The sequence below is a fragment of the Manis pentadactyla genome, chromosome 15 (assembly GCF_030020395.1).
Source record: "Manis pentadactyla isolate mManPen7 chromosome 15, mManPen7.hap1, whole genome shotgun sequence".
Classification (NCBI taxonomy): domain Eukaryota; kingdom Metazoa; phylum Chordata; class Mammalia; order Pholidota; family Manidae; genus Manis; species Manis pentadactyla.
The window spans coordinates 3756156-3775233 of record NC_080033.1 but is presented as its reverse complement, the minus strand read 5'-3'; the positions used below and the strand labels follow the sequence as shown (position 1 = coordinate 3775233).

At 49.9% G+C, this 19078-nt stretch overlaps 1 protein-coding gene across 1 annotated transcript; it reads right to left on the bottom strand.

The window, feature by feature from the left end:
- Positions 1-2460: 2460 nt before the first annotated feature.
- Positions 2461-11180, bottom strand: GPR4 (G protein-coupled receptor 4). Its single transcript, XM_036885908.2, has 2 exons — positions 11069-11180; positions 2461-4785 (listed from the first exon to the last, which is right to left on the bottom strand). The coding sequence occupies exon 2, from the start codon at positions 3961-3963 to the stop codon at positions 2875-2877; it is 1089 nt and encodes a 362-aa protein (XP_036741803.2). The 5' UTR covers positions 3964-4785; positions 11069-11180; the 3' UTR covers positions 2461-2874.
- Between the last annotated feature and the right edge of the window lie 7898 nt (positions 11181-19078).

Genomic DNA, 19078 nt, shown 5'->3' with positions numbered 1-19078 from the left:
GCACCCTCTGTCAAATACCTGGCACCAACAGACCTGTTTCTCCATCTGTAATGATGATGGTACTGGTATGCTTGACCTCAGGTAGTCTAAATTACTAAGAATGCTAAGACTCCGTAAAAACAACCCTGCTCTGGATCCCTTCTGGACTGAAGGTGTGACAGAGCTTGGGGCCTGTTCAATATCCATTATCTGCTTGGTACCAACCCCCTTCCCATTTTATAGATGGCTAGCCAAGGCCTGCAGATGAAAAGAATTTATCCAGAAATCCTGGGGTAATCAGGATGGAGCTCAGATTGGGATTTCTTGCATCCCAACCAAGAGTCTTCTGATCCCTGGGGGTGTTAACTGACCCAAGGGCTTAAGTTCCCCGTGATGGGTTTACCAACTTGAACATAACTTTTTTCTGTATAATTCACTGATGTTTTCTCGGCTCCTTTAACAGTGCCTGGCACACAATCAGTGCTCAATAAGTATTTATCGAATGAATGGAAATGAGCATTTGGTAGAGAGGTAGTGTGCAGGCTTTCACCTGATTCTCTGAAGGGACAGTGTTCAAAAAGGCTCTGGCCCCTACATCTCTATCCCAGTAGCTTTATGGTGGTGAGACAGGATGGGAAAATTACTAGGCCTCCCAGCTCCCAGCTCCCTGTTTTTCTCTCCCCACCAAAACTAAAGCACCAACTTCCTGCGTCTCAGTAACCCCCCTCCTGCAAAACCATTTTCCTCATTAAGTTCATTTTTTTCTCACTCCGCTCCTCCCTCCTTTTTCTCTCTCTGAGAGGGGTTTCCAGGAAACTCTTCTGGGAACTTCTGGGATGAGGGTGTGTGTGTGTGTATGTGTGTGTGTGTGTGTATGTGTGTGTGTGTGTGTGTGTGTGTGTGTGTGTGTGTGTGTGTGTGTGTGTGTATGTGTGTGTGTGTGTGTGTGTGTGTGTGTGTGTGTGTGTGTGTGTGTGTGTGTGTGTGTGTGTGTAGGAGGATCTTCATATCTCATCAGGAGCTTGGAGCCTGTTACACACCCATGGGGAGGAAGGGAGGGAGGTGACCTACCAGGGGGATGAAGCATTTCCAGAGCTGGCAGCTTCCTCCTGCTCTCCAGCTTGGTTCTAGAAGAATGGCCATTCTTGGTGACCCTGAAGGGGCAGGGTAAAGAGGGGGATACAGTCAGCCAAGGCAGGGAGCCTTGGCCACTCTGGGGCATGGGAACAGAAGCAGAGATGGGGAGGGGAGAGAAAGCCCAGGAAGGCCCAAGCGCTGACTCACCAGCTGTGTGACCCGGGCCTAGTCACACAGGAGACTGCCCTGGAATAGGGCCTGGGATCACTCCCAGAGGTCCTTCCAGCTCAGGCTTCTTGGTCACCCCTTTCCCAGGATGGGCAAGGGGTCATGTCATACGATCGCACAAGCTCCTGTGCTTCTACCATCATGGTATTCCTCCAAAATAAATCCCAGAGCTGACCACTGTTCCAAGCTCACTCCTCCACCACCACCACCCACCCCAGGCCAGCCACCAGCATCTTCTGCCTGGAATACCGCAGCTGTCTCCTCACTGGGCTTCTGCCCTTACTTCCCATGTTCTGTGCCCCACTCAGCAACCAGCGGGATCCAACTAACATTTAAGCCAAATCACATCTCTCCTCTGCTAAAAGCCCTCTGTTGACTCCCACTTATCTCAGAGTAAAAAGCAAAATCCTCTGTGGGACTTACAAAGCCTCCAGAGATTGGCCTCTGTCCCTCGAAAGTCTCATTCCCCATTTCTCTCACCCTTCCTCCGTCTGCTCCAGCTGTACCTGCTGTACGTGCTGTCCCTCAAAATGCAGGCACGCTTTACTCCAGGGCTTTGCACTTGCTGTCGCCTCTGCCTGCAGTGTTCTTCCCCCAACAGCCACAAGGCTGACTTCCTTCAGGTCTTTGTTCAAATGCCACTTTCCCAGTGAACCCTCCCTAAACCTCCTTATCTAGATCAGACTCCATGTCACTCTCTGTCCTTTCAATCGGCTTTTTTCCCCCGCATTACACTTATCAATTCCAAGTATTATATTTACTTTTATTTATTTACCATGAGCCATGTGAGGATGAGGCCTGAGCTGTCTTAGTCACCGATGTGACCCCAGCCCTGTCCAGCACAAGGCCCAGCAGAGAGTAGGTATAAACAAATCTCTGTTGAATGAATGAAGAAATACCCAGTCTTGGTCAGAGCTCCCTTCCCAGGCCTGCCCTGCTCACCGCCCCTCCAGTTAGTCCGTCCCAATTGCCCTGCACTTGGTTCTGACATTTTCTCTTCCTCCTCAATCCAAACTTGGAGAATGCTGTTTATCTAGCAACGCAGAATTGCTCAGTATGCTCTTACTCTCCTAAATGACTCGGGGCTTCCCAAGGGCAAAACGCTCGCTGTATACTCAGTAAATTTCCCCTTGTTCTTTCCCCTTGAGGCAGAGAATTTTACGCCCTTGTTGGAAATAATCCTCTTTTTTTTTTTTTTATCTTTACCTCTGGAAGTGAAATATTTGACTTAATTTACTTGTCCCCTCCTCTAGGAAGTCCTGGCCCCCAGACTGGGTCAGATGCCGTCTAAGCTTCCCTGTCTGAACCCTGCCCAGTCCGGGTCGTCACCATCCAGGGACAGGTCTGCCTCTCCCATTGGAGTGGGACCGTGTGAGGGTAGGGTCAGGCTGTCATTTGTCACCCTCTGTCAGTAGGCTAGGCACAGTTCAGCTGAATTACTAGGGGGTTATGTTGGAGGATAATGGTTGACCAGTAACACACCAACCTTGCTGGTTTTCTATTTTCTTATATTAACACAGCCTTATTTACATACAGTTTACATACAACAGACCAGGAGGGAAGGCTGTGCAGGATGGGGCTTGCGGAGGTTCACTGGGCTGGCGGCAGCATCTTCAGCTGCACCTGGTCCCCCTGGGAAGGCGACGCTGCCACCCAGCCAGTTGCCATGGCCTTGGCCATGCTGTTCCTCTTGGAAGTGAGCGGGGTCTCCAGGGTGAGCGAGGCATTGGCCATCTCCTGTGGCTTGTCACTGGCCAGGAAGCGGAGCAGGTTGTGTAGGGCCTTGGCCACATCGCTGCGGGCACCCTCATTGACAAGGCAGTAGAGGATGGGGTCCGCCACACAGTTGAGACTGGTGAAGGCCAGTGAACTATGGTACGCTGAGAAGACACGCTCCTCAAAGCCACAGTCCCACGGACGGCCCAGGTAGACGGCGCTGCGCGAGAGCAGGAGCACATGGTAGGGCGCGAAGCAGACCAGTACGATGGCGATGAGGCTGAGAGCCAGCCGCTTGATCTTGGCCTTCTCCTGGCGCTCCGTGGACACGCTGCCCTGCACGGCCCGCAAGATGCCACGGTAGGACAGCAGCATTAGGGCCCACGGGAAGAGGAAGCCCACGAAGACCCGGTAGAGGTTCATCCAGGCCACCCAGCCTTCCATGGGAAACTTCTCGAAGCAGAAGGTGTGATTGTAGCGGTCATGAAAGAGCTCGTCATGGAATAGGGGCGCCGAGTTGGCACCCAGCTCCGTGGCCCAGACCACAGAGCTCACAGCCACAGCTGTCTTGACGCGGCGCAGGCGGGCAAACCGCAGTGGGTGGGCGACAGCCAGGTAGCGGTCCACCGAGATGCAGCACAGGAAGGCGATGCTGATGTAGATGTTGGTATAGAAGATAAACCCGAAGAGTTTGCAGGAGCCGGGGCCGTGGATCCAGTTGTCGTGGTGCAGAAAGTAGTCGACCCACAGTGGCAGCGTGCAGATGTACAGCAGGTCAGCGATGCTCAGGTTCATCAGGTACACACCCAGTTCGTTGCGTTGCCGCACCTGGCGGTAGGCGGCCCACAGGGCCAGGCAGTTGGTGGGCAGCCCCATGCCAATGACGAAGATGTAGAGGGATGGTGGGAAGAGGTGGTCCACGCGTGAGTCCACGTGGCAGCCCTCCCACGTGCGGTTGCCCATGCTCGGCCCTGGGGCTTTCGAGGAGCTTCCCCTGGCCCACGGGGGCTATAGGGCCATGGGAGGCGGGAGGCCATTGAGCCCCCAGCCCCTCCTTAGAGGCTCAGGGGAACATAGTGGGAGGCAGTCCACAGAGAAGAGATGAGGTTGACCATGAATCGTGGGCCAGGCTAGGCAGGGGAGGGTGGAGCTTGAGAGGGGAAAGTTGGAGGAAGGGATGAATTATGACAGGAGGGAGGTTTTGGGGATGGCAGGATTAATAAAGGGCTTTGTCAAGGGGCTATTTATAGATCCAATCAAAGCATAAGTGAGGGATTATTGGGGTAACAAAAATTGGCTGAGGGGAGTGTTTATAAAGGAGATGAGGGTGTCGGTGGACAGTGTAAGAGGGAGATATTTGTAGAGGCTGTAGGGAGTGTGGCCGGGGCAAGGTAACAGTGGAGTTGAATGTACTAGAAGACACGCCAAATATATGGGATAGAGTTGCGATCTGACAGAGTACAGTTAGGGGGTGTTGAAAAGAGCGGACAAGGTGGGTGGAGTGCTGGCATTTCCTAGGACCCCAATAAGAGATAAGGAAGGAAGGAAGGTACAATGAGGAGAAGACTACGGAAAAGGAGGTGTCCCACGGAGGATGGACACAGAGGAAGGGCTGAGTCTGGAGAACGTGGGAAGGTTTTTTAAGCAACAGGAAGGAGGTGAGTAAGAGTTAGATCAGGGGCAGGTCATGGTTGGAGGGGGCAGTCTCCAGTTCGGTCCTGGTGGTGGCTGAGCAGTTGGGATGAGGAGACCCCACCTCACAGATCAAAGCTGACTTTGCAGTGCCTGTGGGGAGAGAGGTCTTCAATGAGGGGAGTCATGGACCGCCCCCTTCTTTTCCAACACCCCCATCGTAAGTCCTGTGGGCTGTACAGGGTGGACAGCCTCATTCTAAGCAACAGATCTCTGAAAACACAGACTGAGGGTTCCAGATATATTTTTCCCTAATAGATGTTAAATTAAAGGCCCAATTCAGATTTTAGAGCTTTCTTCCAGAAACCATGTAAAACTGGCACAAGTATTGTATCAAGAATTACTGGACTAGGGTAACCCTATCATTTCACAGACAGGGAAATAGAGTGCAGAGAGGCTGGGTCACTCCCCTAAAGGATGCACAGCAAGTCAATGACAGAACCAAGGCCGGGAACAGCCTCCCACTCCTAACCCAGGACATGCTATTCTTGACAATGATGACGACGGATATGAACAGCTAAAGCTTATTTAGTCCTCTACACAGAAGACCTTGTCCTAAGCACCTCTGTGGGCATTAATTCATTAAATGTCCAAGAACCCTATGAACAAAGTACTGATATTCTTTCTATTTGACAAACTGAGGCACAGAGCGGTCCAGAGACCTGTCCAAGGTCCTGATGAGGAAGCGGGTTGGTGGGGGGGAGTCTCCCCTCTCATCCGTTTTCTGCAGCCTATACTTGATTCCACACAAGGATGACTGGGCAGAAAGGGGCCCTGGGCTGACAGTGAGGGCTGGAAGCCATAGCTGCAGAGGCTGGGGAGCGGGAGAAAGGAGGAGCTGCTGGACTGGATCAAGGTCAGGGAGCAAGGGGAAGCCAGGGGTCTTCCAGCAGTCTGCTCCCTCAAGGATCACTCCCTTCATTGCCTCCCCCAACCCACCGCCAGCTTTCCCAAATGGGAACCTTGGGCCTGTCACTGCCTTGACCCTGGGAAGACCCGCAGTCACTGGGCAAAGGACAGTGGTGGACCATGCCTCCGACCATTGGCAGCCCCAGAGAGAAAGGGAGCAAATTCCTGAATCAGCAGCATCTTGAGCAGCCACTCCATCCAAGTCTTTGCAACAGGTTGAGTTTTTTAGGCTGTGAAAGCTTTTAAAAAAAAAAACCCCACAGGATCTTAACTGAAAACCCCATCTAAGACAGTGACAAGGGGAAACTGCTCTGTGCTCTTGATGAGACTGGGGAAGAGGGCCACGCTGGAAGAGTCCCCAGGACACACTTAGAAAACGACTGGATGAGGTGATCTGACAGATGAGGAAACCAATGCCCAGAAGGGAAGTATGAGCTCAAAGCCTCCCACCTGGTCCTTGGGAACCCCCCAGATGCCTCAGCATCTTTCCATAGGAAAGTTCTCGTGACTGTACCTCCACAATAAATCCTGAATCCATGCATGTCTCTGTAAAAGTCCTGCCACTGCCTGCTCTGAGCCCTGCAGAAAACCTCAACTCGTTTCCTGGCTGCCATTCCGGCTTCTTTCAACTCACTTCTCATGAGCAGCCAGAAAGGTCTTTCTAACATGGAAGTCAGCTCTTGTTACTTGGCTGCTTGAAATCCTCCAATGGCTTCCCAATGAACTTGGGGTAAAATCTAAGCTTCTTGCCCCAAGTGACAAGGCGATGCCCACCCCCTTGCTTACCTCTTCTCTCCTCTCAGCAGGCTCAAGGCCAGTGACCTTTTTTTCAGCCTCAGAACCTTTAGGCTTCCTTCAAATCTTCTTAGGACGGGCTCTCACCTCCTTCACTTCCCCAGAGGCCACCTGCCCCCAGGGCTCTCTCTTCACATCACCTTGTATCCTGTTCCTGTCTGTCTATCTAGAATGGATGTCCCAGGAGGGCAGTAGCTTGTGTTGACTGCTGTATCCCTGGCACCCAGGATAGACCCAGCGTATGGTAGATGCTCAATAAATGACTGTGGACTGAAAGAGCACTCACTGGCCAGCCCATCCCCCAATGCAGTCTCCCTCTCCCCCTGAGCTGGCACCCCCCACCCCCCACATAACCCCCCCACCTCCACTTCAGGTTCAAACAAGTCCCTGTAGGGTCCCAGGAAAAGAGATGGGAAGGGAAAAAGTGAAAAGGGCAGGATCTATCCGCTACATAATTGACTTTGAAAGGTCAGGGCTGAGTCCTGCTTAGTAAGTCCTACCCCCTGTGGGTCCTCAGTGGCAGAGCGGCTGCCCCAACCCCAGACACAAAGACAGAGGCTCCTGGATCCTGTGGAGATGGGACGGAGGGGGCTTGCTCCCAGCTGGAGTAGTGCAAGCCAGTACCTCCTTCCCAATAGAAACCAAGTCACTCAAGACACCTCTCTCCCCTCCCTCTGCCTTCGGTCTCCTCTTCTCTCTGACCCTCCGTCTCCTCTCTCTGCCCTCAGTACCCCCCTCCTCTTGTAACACTGAAGGAATTACTTCTTTTTCAGGAGCCTCAGTTTCCCTTGCTGTATCAAGGTGTGGCACAACTTTTATACCAGTCATATCACAGATGTGAAAATCTTTGGTAGAACCGGTATCTGTAAAATGTGCAGTATTTGAACAACCATTATTATTCCATGGGCACTGGAGAGCTGAGACAAGAAACAAACCAGTCTGTAATGAGGGGAGGCACTCAGAGTAGGGAGCTTCCTTCGCCCGACCCTCTGGAGACCCTCTGGATTCAGCTGAGGCTGGAGGGGTACACAGGAATGATGCTTCTTTTGGGCAGCCAGAGGAAATACACTTTCCATTGCTAATTTCCTTGAGGGGGAACAGTTAGGCACTCACCCTTTCCTCATCCCTTCCCTCCTCCTCAAATCACCTGCTTCTTGGGGATGCTGGGTACTGGGAGTGTGCTCAGAACACCCTTTCTCCCCCACCTGAGATCTGCCCACCCCTGAACCCCCAAAAGGCCGCATTTTGATCAGCAGACTCATAAAATTCCACAGTGCAACAGGCTTATATGAGACAACTGGAGATGTGAGGCTTTTTCTGACCCCTTCCTGGTACAGATGGGGAAACTGAGGCCCAGAACAGCGAGGCCCTGAAGCCACACGATGTCAGGAGTGGGCAGGTCTCTTGTCATCCTCTGCTGAGGAGCTTCCCTTTCCCTGAATGTCTCCTCCCTCCCTTCCTGCAGTACTTTAATTTTTCTCAAGTCTTTCTGGGCTTCTCAGCCAGCTTTGAGAATCTGCTGAAAGATACAGGAACTTTTTCACCACAGAAGAAGCAAGGGGCTCGGTGTCTTTTGTGCCCTTCCATCATTGACTCCCTTGCCTGGCCCCCTGGGGTCCAGACCCTCTTCAGCAGAGACTGAAGTTGCCTCCCTTACTAGGCTTTGTAGGGCGTCAACCCCCAAATCTCACAGCTCCCACAAAAATCTCCCCCTGTCCAACAGCCACCAACTCACCTCACAGAGGGGCAGGGAAGAGATAATAAGCTCAAGTGTGGAGCCATAGTGGGGGGCAGGAAAGACTGGTCAGACCCCAGCCCTCACTTTCTGTCTCAGCTGCTCAGGCCAGATAAGTCCCTGGGCCCCACCAGCCACCCCTAAATCCAGCAAGGCTGAAGAACTGAGGGGAATGTTCAGAGGACAACAGGGAGAGGTAATGCAGCCCCCCATAACCCCCACCTCCCTCAGCTCACTTACCGGCCTCCTCCTAGAAGCCACCAGGCCACCTCTCTCCCACCGTCCCTCTTCAGCAGGCTCCATCTTACCCCTTGGTCTGCGGCAGCCCCCCCACCCCCCACCGCCGGGGACCAGCCAGCTCCGGTCTGCTCATTAGGGGATGAAATGTGATCACCGTGCCTCGCTCCCCACCTGGTGCCCTGGCGGCAGGCGGAAACCAGGGGGCAGTCAGGCCACCGTGACCACCTGGCTGGCCCTCAGTTTCCCTGTTTCTATGATGGGGTCTCCATCTCCCACCCCATGCCCACACCACCCAGAAGGGACACCAGGGTCCTCTTACTCTACCCTCTGACATTCTAGATTCCAATGTTCTCAAATCCTCGGGATCTATTGTTAGTCCAGTTCATGGTTTACTGTTCTATTATTATAACATTCTAGAGCTTTCCTTTCTTCTATTCTATTATGATTTTCATAGCAGCTTTCCATACCCTTACCCTTCTAAGTTTCCAATATTCCAGGAGTCTCACATTCCAAAATTCTAAAGTTCTATTGTTAGAACTCTCTATGATGTTTTTAACATTCTATGACTTTCATAATCTATTATTAAACTCTCAGTGATTATTATCTTTGCCCAGCAAACATGAATACGTATTTCCCTTTTCCTTTTTACAGAAATGGGAACATACTCTATATTCAGTGAACCCCACTTCCTTTTTTTCCCCTTATCTATTCTGTTCTAACATTGCACAGCCTGAAGTTCTAGAATTCTAAGATACTAAAGATGCACAGGAGAGGGGATAATTGGTCTTCACCTCCACCTAGCCCTCAAATTCTCACTGCCTGGGGGATACTCAGAGCCCAGGCTGTCTCCCTACTCCTTGCCCAGCGGGCCTTGCCTCATCCCTCCTGGCTCACTCACACCAACTGAGTTATTATTTGTCTAGACACAAACCAAATCATAGGCCCTGTCCCAGGGGAGCAGTGGGCTTCATGGCAAGGGTCAGGAGACAGAGGCAGGCGGGAGTTAATCCCTATCCACCCCCCACCCCATCTCCCTTCCTCTCCTCCCTCCTTCTCTGAAACTCCACCCCTTCCACCCAAACCAACTCTTGTCCCCTCTCCCTCCCCACCACCAGGGTCTTAGAAATATTTCTCTTCTCCGCTTCTAAAATGCTCTCTCTGGATTCTAGCCATTCCTACTCACCCCGCCATTCTTCCCTCCTCGCTGTGAAGACCTCCTTTCCCATTAATCCAACTTAGCAAAAGAAGCCATATCTCTGAATTTAGGCTTCCACTGAATTGGAGTCCCAAACGCTAGCCTGACACCAACTGATTATGGGGACTTATACTCCTGAGCCTCAGTTTCCCTGTCTGTAAAATGGCTGCTTGGCCTAGATGGCACCGCAAGCCGTTCTGAGCTCTCTGCTTCAAAGCTGAAAACTGCTAAGATTCCACCACTAATCTTTTGGGATTCAAGGATTCAAGTACCCTGAGGACCTTTGATTTGAAGGTTGGTGCAGTCTCTGTCTTCCCTCTGATCATTCTCACATCCTGCGTCTTTCCATTCAAAGACTTCACATTCAAGGATTCTGGATTCTATGATGCCCAGTGTTCGGGTTCCCCCTCAGACTTTCTCACCTTCTCCTATGGAACCCCCCAAGAAAGGAAAACCTCCCCATCCTCACCCCAAACCTGAAGTCGAGTTCATCCAGAAAGACAGAGCTGGGGGGACCCCTCTTGGTGGGTTCGGGAGGAGTGGGGCTGGTGGTGGGTCCTGGAGGAGGCGTTGAGGAGTGTGGCCCCCAACATCTCCTGTGCCAGCAAGTGAACCCCTCAGTGCACATCCCACCTGAATACACAACACACATCCACAACCAACTGCCTCACAGAAATTCCAGAGCTCTCTTTGGCTTTCGGGGTGGGGGAGTCCAGTTCAAGGAAGGGGGGCAGTGAGGCAAGGCAGGAAGGAGTTAATGGTGACCCAGCCAAATCCTGGAAGGGAGGAAGTGGGGGAGGAAGTCCACCCCCCAGCCAGGAATTCCTGAAATTGGAGGGTGGAGTGGGTGCGACCTCAAGAGCAAGTGGGGCACTCTGTGAAGGGGGCGCTGTGTCACTGAGTCCACCTGCCCCAGGTGCTAAACTTACTGCCCTCTACCCCACTCCCCGGCCGTCCTCAGCCCAGGGGAAAGCTCTGGGATGTGTAAGGATTTGGACTGAGATGACAACGACGAGGTGAAAGAGCCAGAACGGGGTCTAAGATACAGAGAGGCAGAGGCAGAGAAATACGGAGAGAGACGAAGGGAAAGGGCAGAGAGATGCACGGAGACAGGGAGAGCGGAGCTGGGGGCAGAGAGACCCACGGAGACTGAGAGTTCGTCAAGAGACAGAGAGGCAAACAGAGACAGACAAGCGCTACAAAAGAGAGAAAGAGCGACAGGAATAGATGGAGAGGCAGAGATACAGAGAGAGATACAGAGACATCCAGAGAGGTAGGTGCGACACACCCAGAGGACGAGAGGGATCACAGACACAGAGACCTCAGAGACCGGCGGAGAGATGGAGACAGATCCAGACAGTCAGCCGCGGACACCCAGGGAGAGCCTCCCGGAGACAGCGGGGACGGAGACGGCGGGGGAGACTGAGGCAGCCGACGTGGGGACGCAGGGCCCCGGGGGCGCGCGGAGGGGCAGCGCGGACAGGGGAGGGACGGGCGCCTACCTGCGCGCGGCTGCTGGACGGGGCGGGCGGCGCCTCTCTCCGCTTCCCCCGGGTCTGCGCTCGACGGCGGCGCAGGGACCCGGCGGCGACTCCTCCCGGCCCCCGATCCCAGCCGCCAGCCGAAGCCCCGCCCCGGCCAGGCCCGCCCCCATTAACCCCTCCTGGGTCGCTCCCCTTAACCCCTGGAAGCATTCACCCCACTAGAGGTTTCTAGCCCCGGGGAAATTTCACCAGTTGCTGGAACACCCCAACCTTTCAAAGTCCCAGCCTTAAGGACCCCATCTTGTTAACCCCTTTGCTTATTCTCCCTCCAACCCCGCACCTGCAAGCTGATCAGGTGTCCGCCATTGACCCTCCTTGAGTTGAACCATTTCCTCCCCTGAAGACCAGAGACCACAGGACCAAGACCCTAGCTTGCATATGCCTCTCTCTAAGGGATGGGAAAAGGGGGTCTGTAAAGTCCCCACTCCCAGGGGCAGGGGGACCCCTGGAAGGAGCTCCGGCTCCTGCGGTTCCAGCCCTGCCTCTCGGCCAGACCTTTAGGCTAATGACCTTTCTTTGTCTCAGTTTCCTTTTCTATCAATATGGTCACTCACAGTTCCTTTGTCAAGGGGATGTCATTTCCCAGTGCCACCCTCTCACCAGTGCCTCCAGGCCTTCCTGCTTTATTTACCTTTCCCCATAGAACTTGTTGTGACCTAACGTTCTATTTTTTCACCAATTTTTTCCTAATTACCTGCCCCCAGTTCCCCCAGTTAGGAAGACAGTTATTTTTGCATATGGTTTGTTTTCTGTTGTATGTCTGTCGCCTAGAAGACCGCTAGGCACATGAGAGGTGCGCCATACGCATTGTTTTCAGGGAGTGAATACATGAAAGGTCAATACCTTCAAAACCCTTTGTCAATTTTTATTATTATCATCATGTTCTTCATAAACTGGCCATGAAACTTCATTCTTGGTCAAGGCACTTCAGACCTGGCATATAGCACTTAAAAATGACAGCTATTAGGTTTGCCGAATCTTTATTTATTTTTTTAATAAAAATGCCCGGATCTTAAGGAGACAATACAATGCGTTGTGACAAACAGATACACCCCTGTGACTAAGCACTCAGATCGAGTAGAACCTTTCCATCGCTGGAGAACTATGCTCACACTTCACTTCACCCCCAGAGGCAACTCTGTGCTTTCTTTTTCACCAGAGATTAGTGTTGCCTGTCTAGAACTTTATATAAATGAAGTAATAACGGTTTTTGTTTGTTCGTTTTAGGGGAGCTATTGTTGTAATCATTCACTGTGAGGCCTTGGACAAGTGACTTCAACTCTCTGAACCATATTAACCCCTTCCTCTTGTTCCCGGACCCCCGAAGACCAGGTTCTTTCATTTCAACGTTAGAGAACTAAACACTGAACTCGAGAGAAAGAAAGCAGGTGGAGTTTATTAGAGATCGCAACATACCGACAGAAAAGCGGAATGTTGCTCTTTAAGAGGTTGAGTGTGGGGTTTATAAAGGCAGGTTCAGAGGGTGAGGGGTTTGGGAGGAGGGAGATTGATGAATTATTTTATAATGGTATCTCCATTATTTAGCTTCTGGTGGCGCCACTTCGTGGTCAGGAGACACAGACTCACTGGCTTTCCCACCATACGGTCAAAGCTTCCTTCTTTGATGTCGCTATAGGATAAGCCAGCAAAAAAAAAGTTTTACAAAATCTTCCTCCCTTGAGGTAATGATTGTTGCAAAAACAGGGACTGGCCACTAATTCTTGGGAGTGAGTGTATGTTCTTGATTGTTGACTGTATGGGTGGTTTATGGCTTACCCTACATTCTCCTTAAAAGACATTTTGAGAGCTTTACCTCTTAACCTTTAAGCCCCAAGATGGAAGTTAACTTAAAATGGAGTCCCTCTTGCTCTTCCCTCTGCTGGCTCAGGGCTCTTGAGGGAAACAGAAATTGAGAGTTAACTAAGGATCCAAGTGACCTGTGATGTCCGCAGGAATCAACTTTTTCCTTTCACACGAATGACCCTACAGACATCCTATTAACTTCAAGACAACCCCATGAAGCCCTCCCTTGTCAGTCCTGTCAGCCCCTTGGCCATTCCAGGCTTCGCCTGAGGAGAAATCCTCTTCTCTCCCAGACTCACCCTAAGTTTTTGCTGTGATTCAGTCAGGGTCCTGGCAGGAAACAGGTAGCCATTCAGAGTTTAAGTGTGAGCATTTATCCAGGGACATTTTAGAGGGGTGGGCAGGGGGAAGGAACCCACAAAGTATGGGAACCAACCTCAGTGAGAAAGCCAAGCCGTCACCACCCTCAAAGCAGAAAGTTAGAATTTGGGGAGGAGCCTGTAGTGCTGTAACTCTAGGTAGAGGAACACAGTTCCCGTCCGGACAGCGGGGCTGCAGGGAGGAGCTGCAAAATAAATACTCTCATGTCTGTCCTACCCTTGGATTTCCTGTCAGTGTCTCTGATTGGCAGAACCCAACCAGAAGGCGGAGGCAAGGGACCCCCGTGGATGGAGCCCACACAGGGCACTCTCTCAGGATCCAGAGCAGGAGGAAAGGCTGAGGGTGACCCTGGGGGGCAAGTGGTTTTTCCATAGAACTTTCTAGGCACATTTCCCATGCAGGTTTAATGCTGGGCACAAGGGAGCGATAGTGCACCGAGGCCCAATGAAAGGGCTGCTTCAATAGCGGCGGCCACTTCTCAAGAACTTGCCTAGTGGGGAAGGGTTTTAAGGTGGGGGACAGAAGGGGAGACTTGGATCCATGAGCAACAGAACACTGGCCTCTGAAAGCTGGGAGTCTGGAGGGGTGATATGATTTCTGGGCAGTGCTGCTGAATAGGAGTTCTCCAAGGGGACAGGTTTAGAAAGGGTGTTCCAGCAGGGAGGGAAAAGTATGTGCAGAGTCTCAGAGGCAGGAATTGTCACAGGGAAGGTCAAATACTGGTGATTCAAATGGCTGGAGATCAGAGATGGGGACAGGACAGGACACTGGCTTAAAAAGTGAGGGATCAGAAATGACTGAAAAATAAGCACAGTTAGCATTTAAGGACCACTTACTACATTCCTTTAGTATGTATCACTTAACACTTCCTTTAAGCCTCAAAATAACCCAATGTGGAGGTGAGACAGGGACCATGAGCTTAGACAGAATAGGACGAGGGCCTCTGGAAAAAGCAAGGCAAGATATTTACAGTCAGAGCAATGTAACTGCATGCAAGGAAATCTCCCTACCAAAACGCTGTGTTAAGAATTAAGTTCTAAAGTCATTCTTCAGTGAGATCAGTTAATATTCCCCAGATAAAGAAGAGTAGCACATGTTTTTATTATGCTAATCATCTGTAATCATGTGCAAGATTCACCTTAGCATGCTAAAGGCCCAGACCTGTGTGCTGTCTTTCCTCCTTCAGATCTGATGAGGTGATTTGCAAACTGGGCAACTAATTTAGCATGCAGACCCAGCTGTAAACAACATAGTAAAAGCAGGAAGGATTCCATCTTAAAGAAAAGATTGCATTTTAACACCCAGGGAGTTTAAGAAGTAAGATTCTTAACTTACTCCTTAGCAAACAGACAATAACTCAGCCCACCTTGGAGGCTGGGCAGCCGGCCTTGTTTGACATGCTCCCTGATCAAGATCCCAGTATCCCAGGGAGAAATCAAAGCAGGAAATTCCTTATGTTAAGTTAATTCTAAATATTCAGGGACCACTTAACAAGTCCACATCCCTAAGCCTTTATCCGTTTCCCCAAAACCCTCAACTGCCTATAAAACCTCTAGACAACACACCACTACGGGCTCTCTTGTCCCCTCCTGGCCTGAGCCAGGAGCGCTGTCTGTCCTCTCACTGTATCTCTCAATGAAAGTCTCCCTGGCTCTCCTACCTTGGGTGTTTGCTAAGTTCATTCTTCGACTCTGAAAACAAGAACCCTGGCATCAGAGGTACCATTTCACAGATGAGCACGCTGAGGCACGGACAAGGAAGTGGAAAGGCAGGAATCCCGCAATTGGACTCCAGCGTTTTAACTGCTGTTATGTCACTCCTCAGGGTGGGTAACTGGGGGTTGAGGAGTTTGAACTTTGATCCCCTTCCTCTAACACATTTTCAACTACTTCACACACATAAACACATACACAGCACTCTATTATTCTAGGCACTCCCTGAGTCCCTGTGCTAGGCAGTGCTGGGGACACTGCAGTGACCACAACAGCCCTGGCCCTTCCCTCTAAGAGCAGGCAGTCAGTGAGGGGGTGACAGATCTGTCGCCAACACTGACACATGGGGAATACTGGAGCCCAGAGGGCGCTTTGTCAGTGAGTTGGAGGAAGGGGAGGAAGGAGGGAGAAGAAAACTGTCAGAATTTTCACTTGTAACACTCCCCTCCTTTACTTAGTTTGTTCCTTTCTCATCCTCGGTCTTCCTCTGCCCAGCCAGGATCGTCCCTGTCTGAGGATGGGTCTGCCTACCCCACTGGACTGCGACTCCCTGGAGGGTGGGGCTGGGGCGGTCTCACTTACCATTGTGCCCCAGCACTGACTAGCCCAGGCCCTCACTTAGAGTGAAATATTCCTTACATATATTGAATCAATTAATTCATTCATTCATCCATTTACATATATTTGTCAAGCATTTACAGCACGTCAGACACCATGCTAGGCACTGGGGATACAGTCTTAAAAAACCAAAATCCTTGCCCTCATGGGCAATTAATGAGTGAATGACCAACTTCTTATCATATTAATTAACATCCTTGGCCAGAAAGAGGAAGGGAATGGAACTCTTTGACAAGATTGAAAACCCTCCTCTTGCGAAAATTTCATATTCGGCTCTGGGGGCTGTCATTTCTGAATGATATTGATGTTTGAAGAGTTAGATTTTAGGGAGCTGCTCCTGAAGACATATGGACGATCCTAGTTACTGGCCAAAGAGGGCTTAGCAGTTTTCTCCTATAATAATTTTTCCCTCTTTTAGGAAGGGATGGGCTTGATAAATTGTCATTGTGAAATTGCAAGGCAACCGAGCTTTTCATCCCAAGAGATCATCTGTTCAGCTGAGACAAGGAAAAGAAGCTCGTATGTAATGTTCTACATAATCCTTATGGATTGTCTTGTCCAGAAAAATGTGGTTTGCCACCTTGTAATGTTACTAGTAGAGCAGTAGTTCTCAAAGTGAAGTCCTCACAACCTCAGTATTATCTGGGAACTCTTTGGAAATGCAAATACTTGGGTCCCACCGCAGACTGATTAAATTAGGATGAGGCTACATTTTCATTATAACAAGCCCTGCAGGTGATTTTACTGCTCCTTCAAGTTTGAGAACTACTGAACGACAGAATAGGAAAAAAGGAGAAGGAGGTGGAGGGAAAAGAATAAAACTCTAAGCACCTCAAACATTAAAAAAAAAAGGTAATTAGATAGCATCACTATAAATTATCTTGGCTGTAAAAGATGAGGAAATCAGAACAACTCAATTTCCACTGCCAACTTTGTACATTCACAGTTGATATTCAGCTGATTCATACTGACAGGCCTGTATCCATTGTTAAAAGATTGAAATAGCTTCATACCAGGCAACAAACAGTCACAAACAGGAACAAAGTCTTATCCTCTTTGTCCTAAGGCAATAGCTGGGGCCGCAAAACTTGATGCTTCTACTGAGCTAGTTCTAGATGCCCTGCTTGACCTCACCGATTCCTCACGCAGTACAGACATTACTACTGACTACAAACAATGCTTTCAGCCTGCCAGTCAACCTCCTCTGAGATTCTGTTACACTCTCCTCCTATTTCTATTCGTTGCTGTCACACCCTGAATCCTGCCATTCCTCTGGCCCCACTGAGAAAGGAACCTTGCTGTCTTACCTCAATTGGGGAACTTTATTCACCTTGCTCAGATTTATTAGAGACTCTCGCTGAGAACCCTGACGGATTATCCCTTCACTGATGGATCATACCTATGTTGGTTAATTTTATGTCAACTTGACTGGGCCATGAGCTGCCCAGATATTTGATTAGCATTATTCTGAGTGTTCCTGTGAGGGTGTTTTTGGATGAGATTAATATTTAAATCAGGAGGTTCTATATTGCTCTCCTCAGCATGGGTGGGCCTTATCCAATCAGTTGAAGGCGTGAGGAGGACAAAAGGGCTGAACTTCCCCGAAGAGAGAAATCCTTCTGCCTGGCGGCCCTCAAACTGGGTCACTGGTTTTTCCCTGCCTTTGGACTTGAACTGAAACATTGGATCTTCCTGGGTCCCAAGTCTGCCAGCCTTCAAACTAGAATTATACCATTAGATCTCTTGGTCTCCAGCTTGCCAGCTCATCTTGCAGATCTCAGGACTTGTCACGCTCGGTAAGTGTAAGCTGATTCTTTATACTAAACATCTGTTTCTATATACACACGCGCGCACACACACACACACACACACACACACACACACATCCTATCGGTTCTGTCCAGATAGCAGAACTTATTGCACTTACTAGGGCTTGTCAACTAGATGAAGACAGACAGCAAACAATAGGAATGCTTTGGAAATATTTTGAAAACAAAAGGGAGTTTCTAATCTCTACTGGAGTTTCTAACCTCTCATAGCCTCTTGTCCCTTAAAAAAAAAAATCGACCTGATAAAATTGCATTGAACTACACACACACACACACACACACACACACACACACACACACACACGTGCATCTAAAACTGATGAAATCAGAATACAGTCTGTAGATTTACCAGTGTCAGTCTCCTAGTTTGGATATGTACTGCAGTTATAGAAGGTGTTACCACTGGGGGAAATTCGATGAAGGATACCAGGGACCTCTCTGTACCACTTCGGCAACTTCATCTGGGTTTATAATTATTTCAAAATGTTTAAATAAAACCACACACATCAACTACACTTAAACACAGATATACACGCAAGTTCCTCGGAAAGTTAAACATAGAATTAACATATGGTTCAGCAAGCAATTCCACTCCTGGTATATACTCACGAGAAATGAAAACATTCATGTACATGAATGTTTATAGCAGCATTATCTACAGTAGCAAAATCTGGACGCGACCCAAAAATTCATCAGTAGACAAGTGGGTAACACTGAACCACGAGTGATAATTAAATGGTTGTGTTTAAGCCATTAACTTTTGGGATGGTTCATTCTGTAGTCACAGATAATGGGAACAGAGATCTTCAAACTCCCACAAATATCGTTGAGCCTTCCCACCAGGATGTCACCCACATTGATACAAATATGCCAAGGTTGCTGGTAACCTCCATGCCTGCTCACACGTTTTCCCACCCCCTTTCCCTAGGGGAACTTACCACCACCTCCACCCTCCACCCCTTTACCCGCCCGGCACTGTGCGAGGTTTGAGCAGGGATCAGTCCTAGAGCTGGAACACTAACCCCTTCCTAACCCTAAGGGTGGGCACGTGACTCAAGCCTGGCCAATCAGATGACCCCATTCCTTGGGCCAAAGGTTGGGTCAAGGGTGACCAGATGAGCCACATAAGCCAATCAGATTCCTCCTGGAGACACTCGCGCTCTTGGAGAAAGACTTCCTCTTGCTTTGACATTTCATTCTCACAGTAATCCTACGGAGCAGAGGCTATTATTAACTTGTTTTATGCACGGGGAAACTGAGGCTCTGAGAGACTACGACTCGCTCAAGGGAAGAAACCAGACCCAAGGGAGTTCATACCCCGTGGCTGCATTTAAAGCAAAGGTTGGCAAACCGCCACTGTGGGCCGAATCCTATTACTGCCTGTCTTTGTGCGACCCATGGGCTAAGGGGGTTTTTACATTTTTGAATAGTTCAAAATAAATGAAAACAAGAGCATTTCATGACATGGAAAACGAGAAATTCTAGTTCTAGTACCCAGTTTTATTTGAACACAGCCAAGCTCATTCATGTATGTATCGCTGTGGTTGTTGTCATACGTCAGAATTAGTTGGTACAGACTGGGTGGTTCACAAAGTCTAAAATATTTACTATCTGGCCCTTTATGG

Coding starts and splice junctions, on each gene's coding strand:
- GPR4 (XM_036885908.2), bottom strand. CDS start 3,963: ATGGGCAACCGCACGTGGGAGGGCTGCCACGTGGACTCACGCGTGGAC.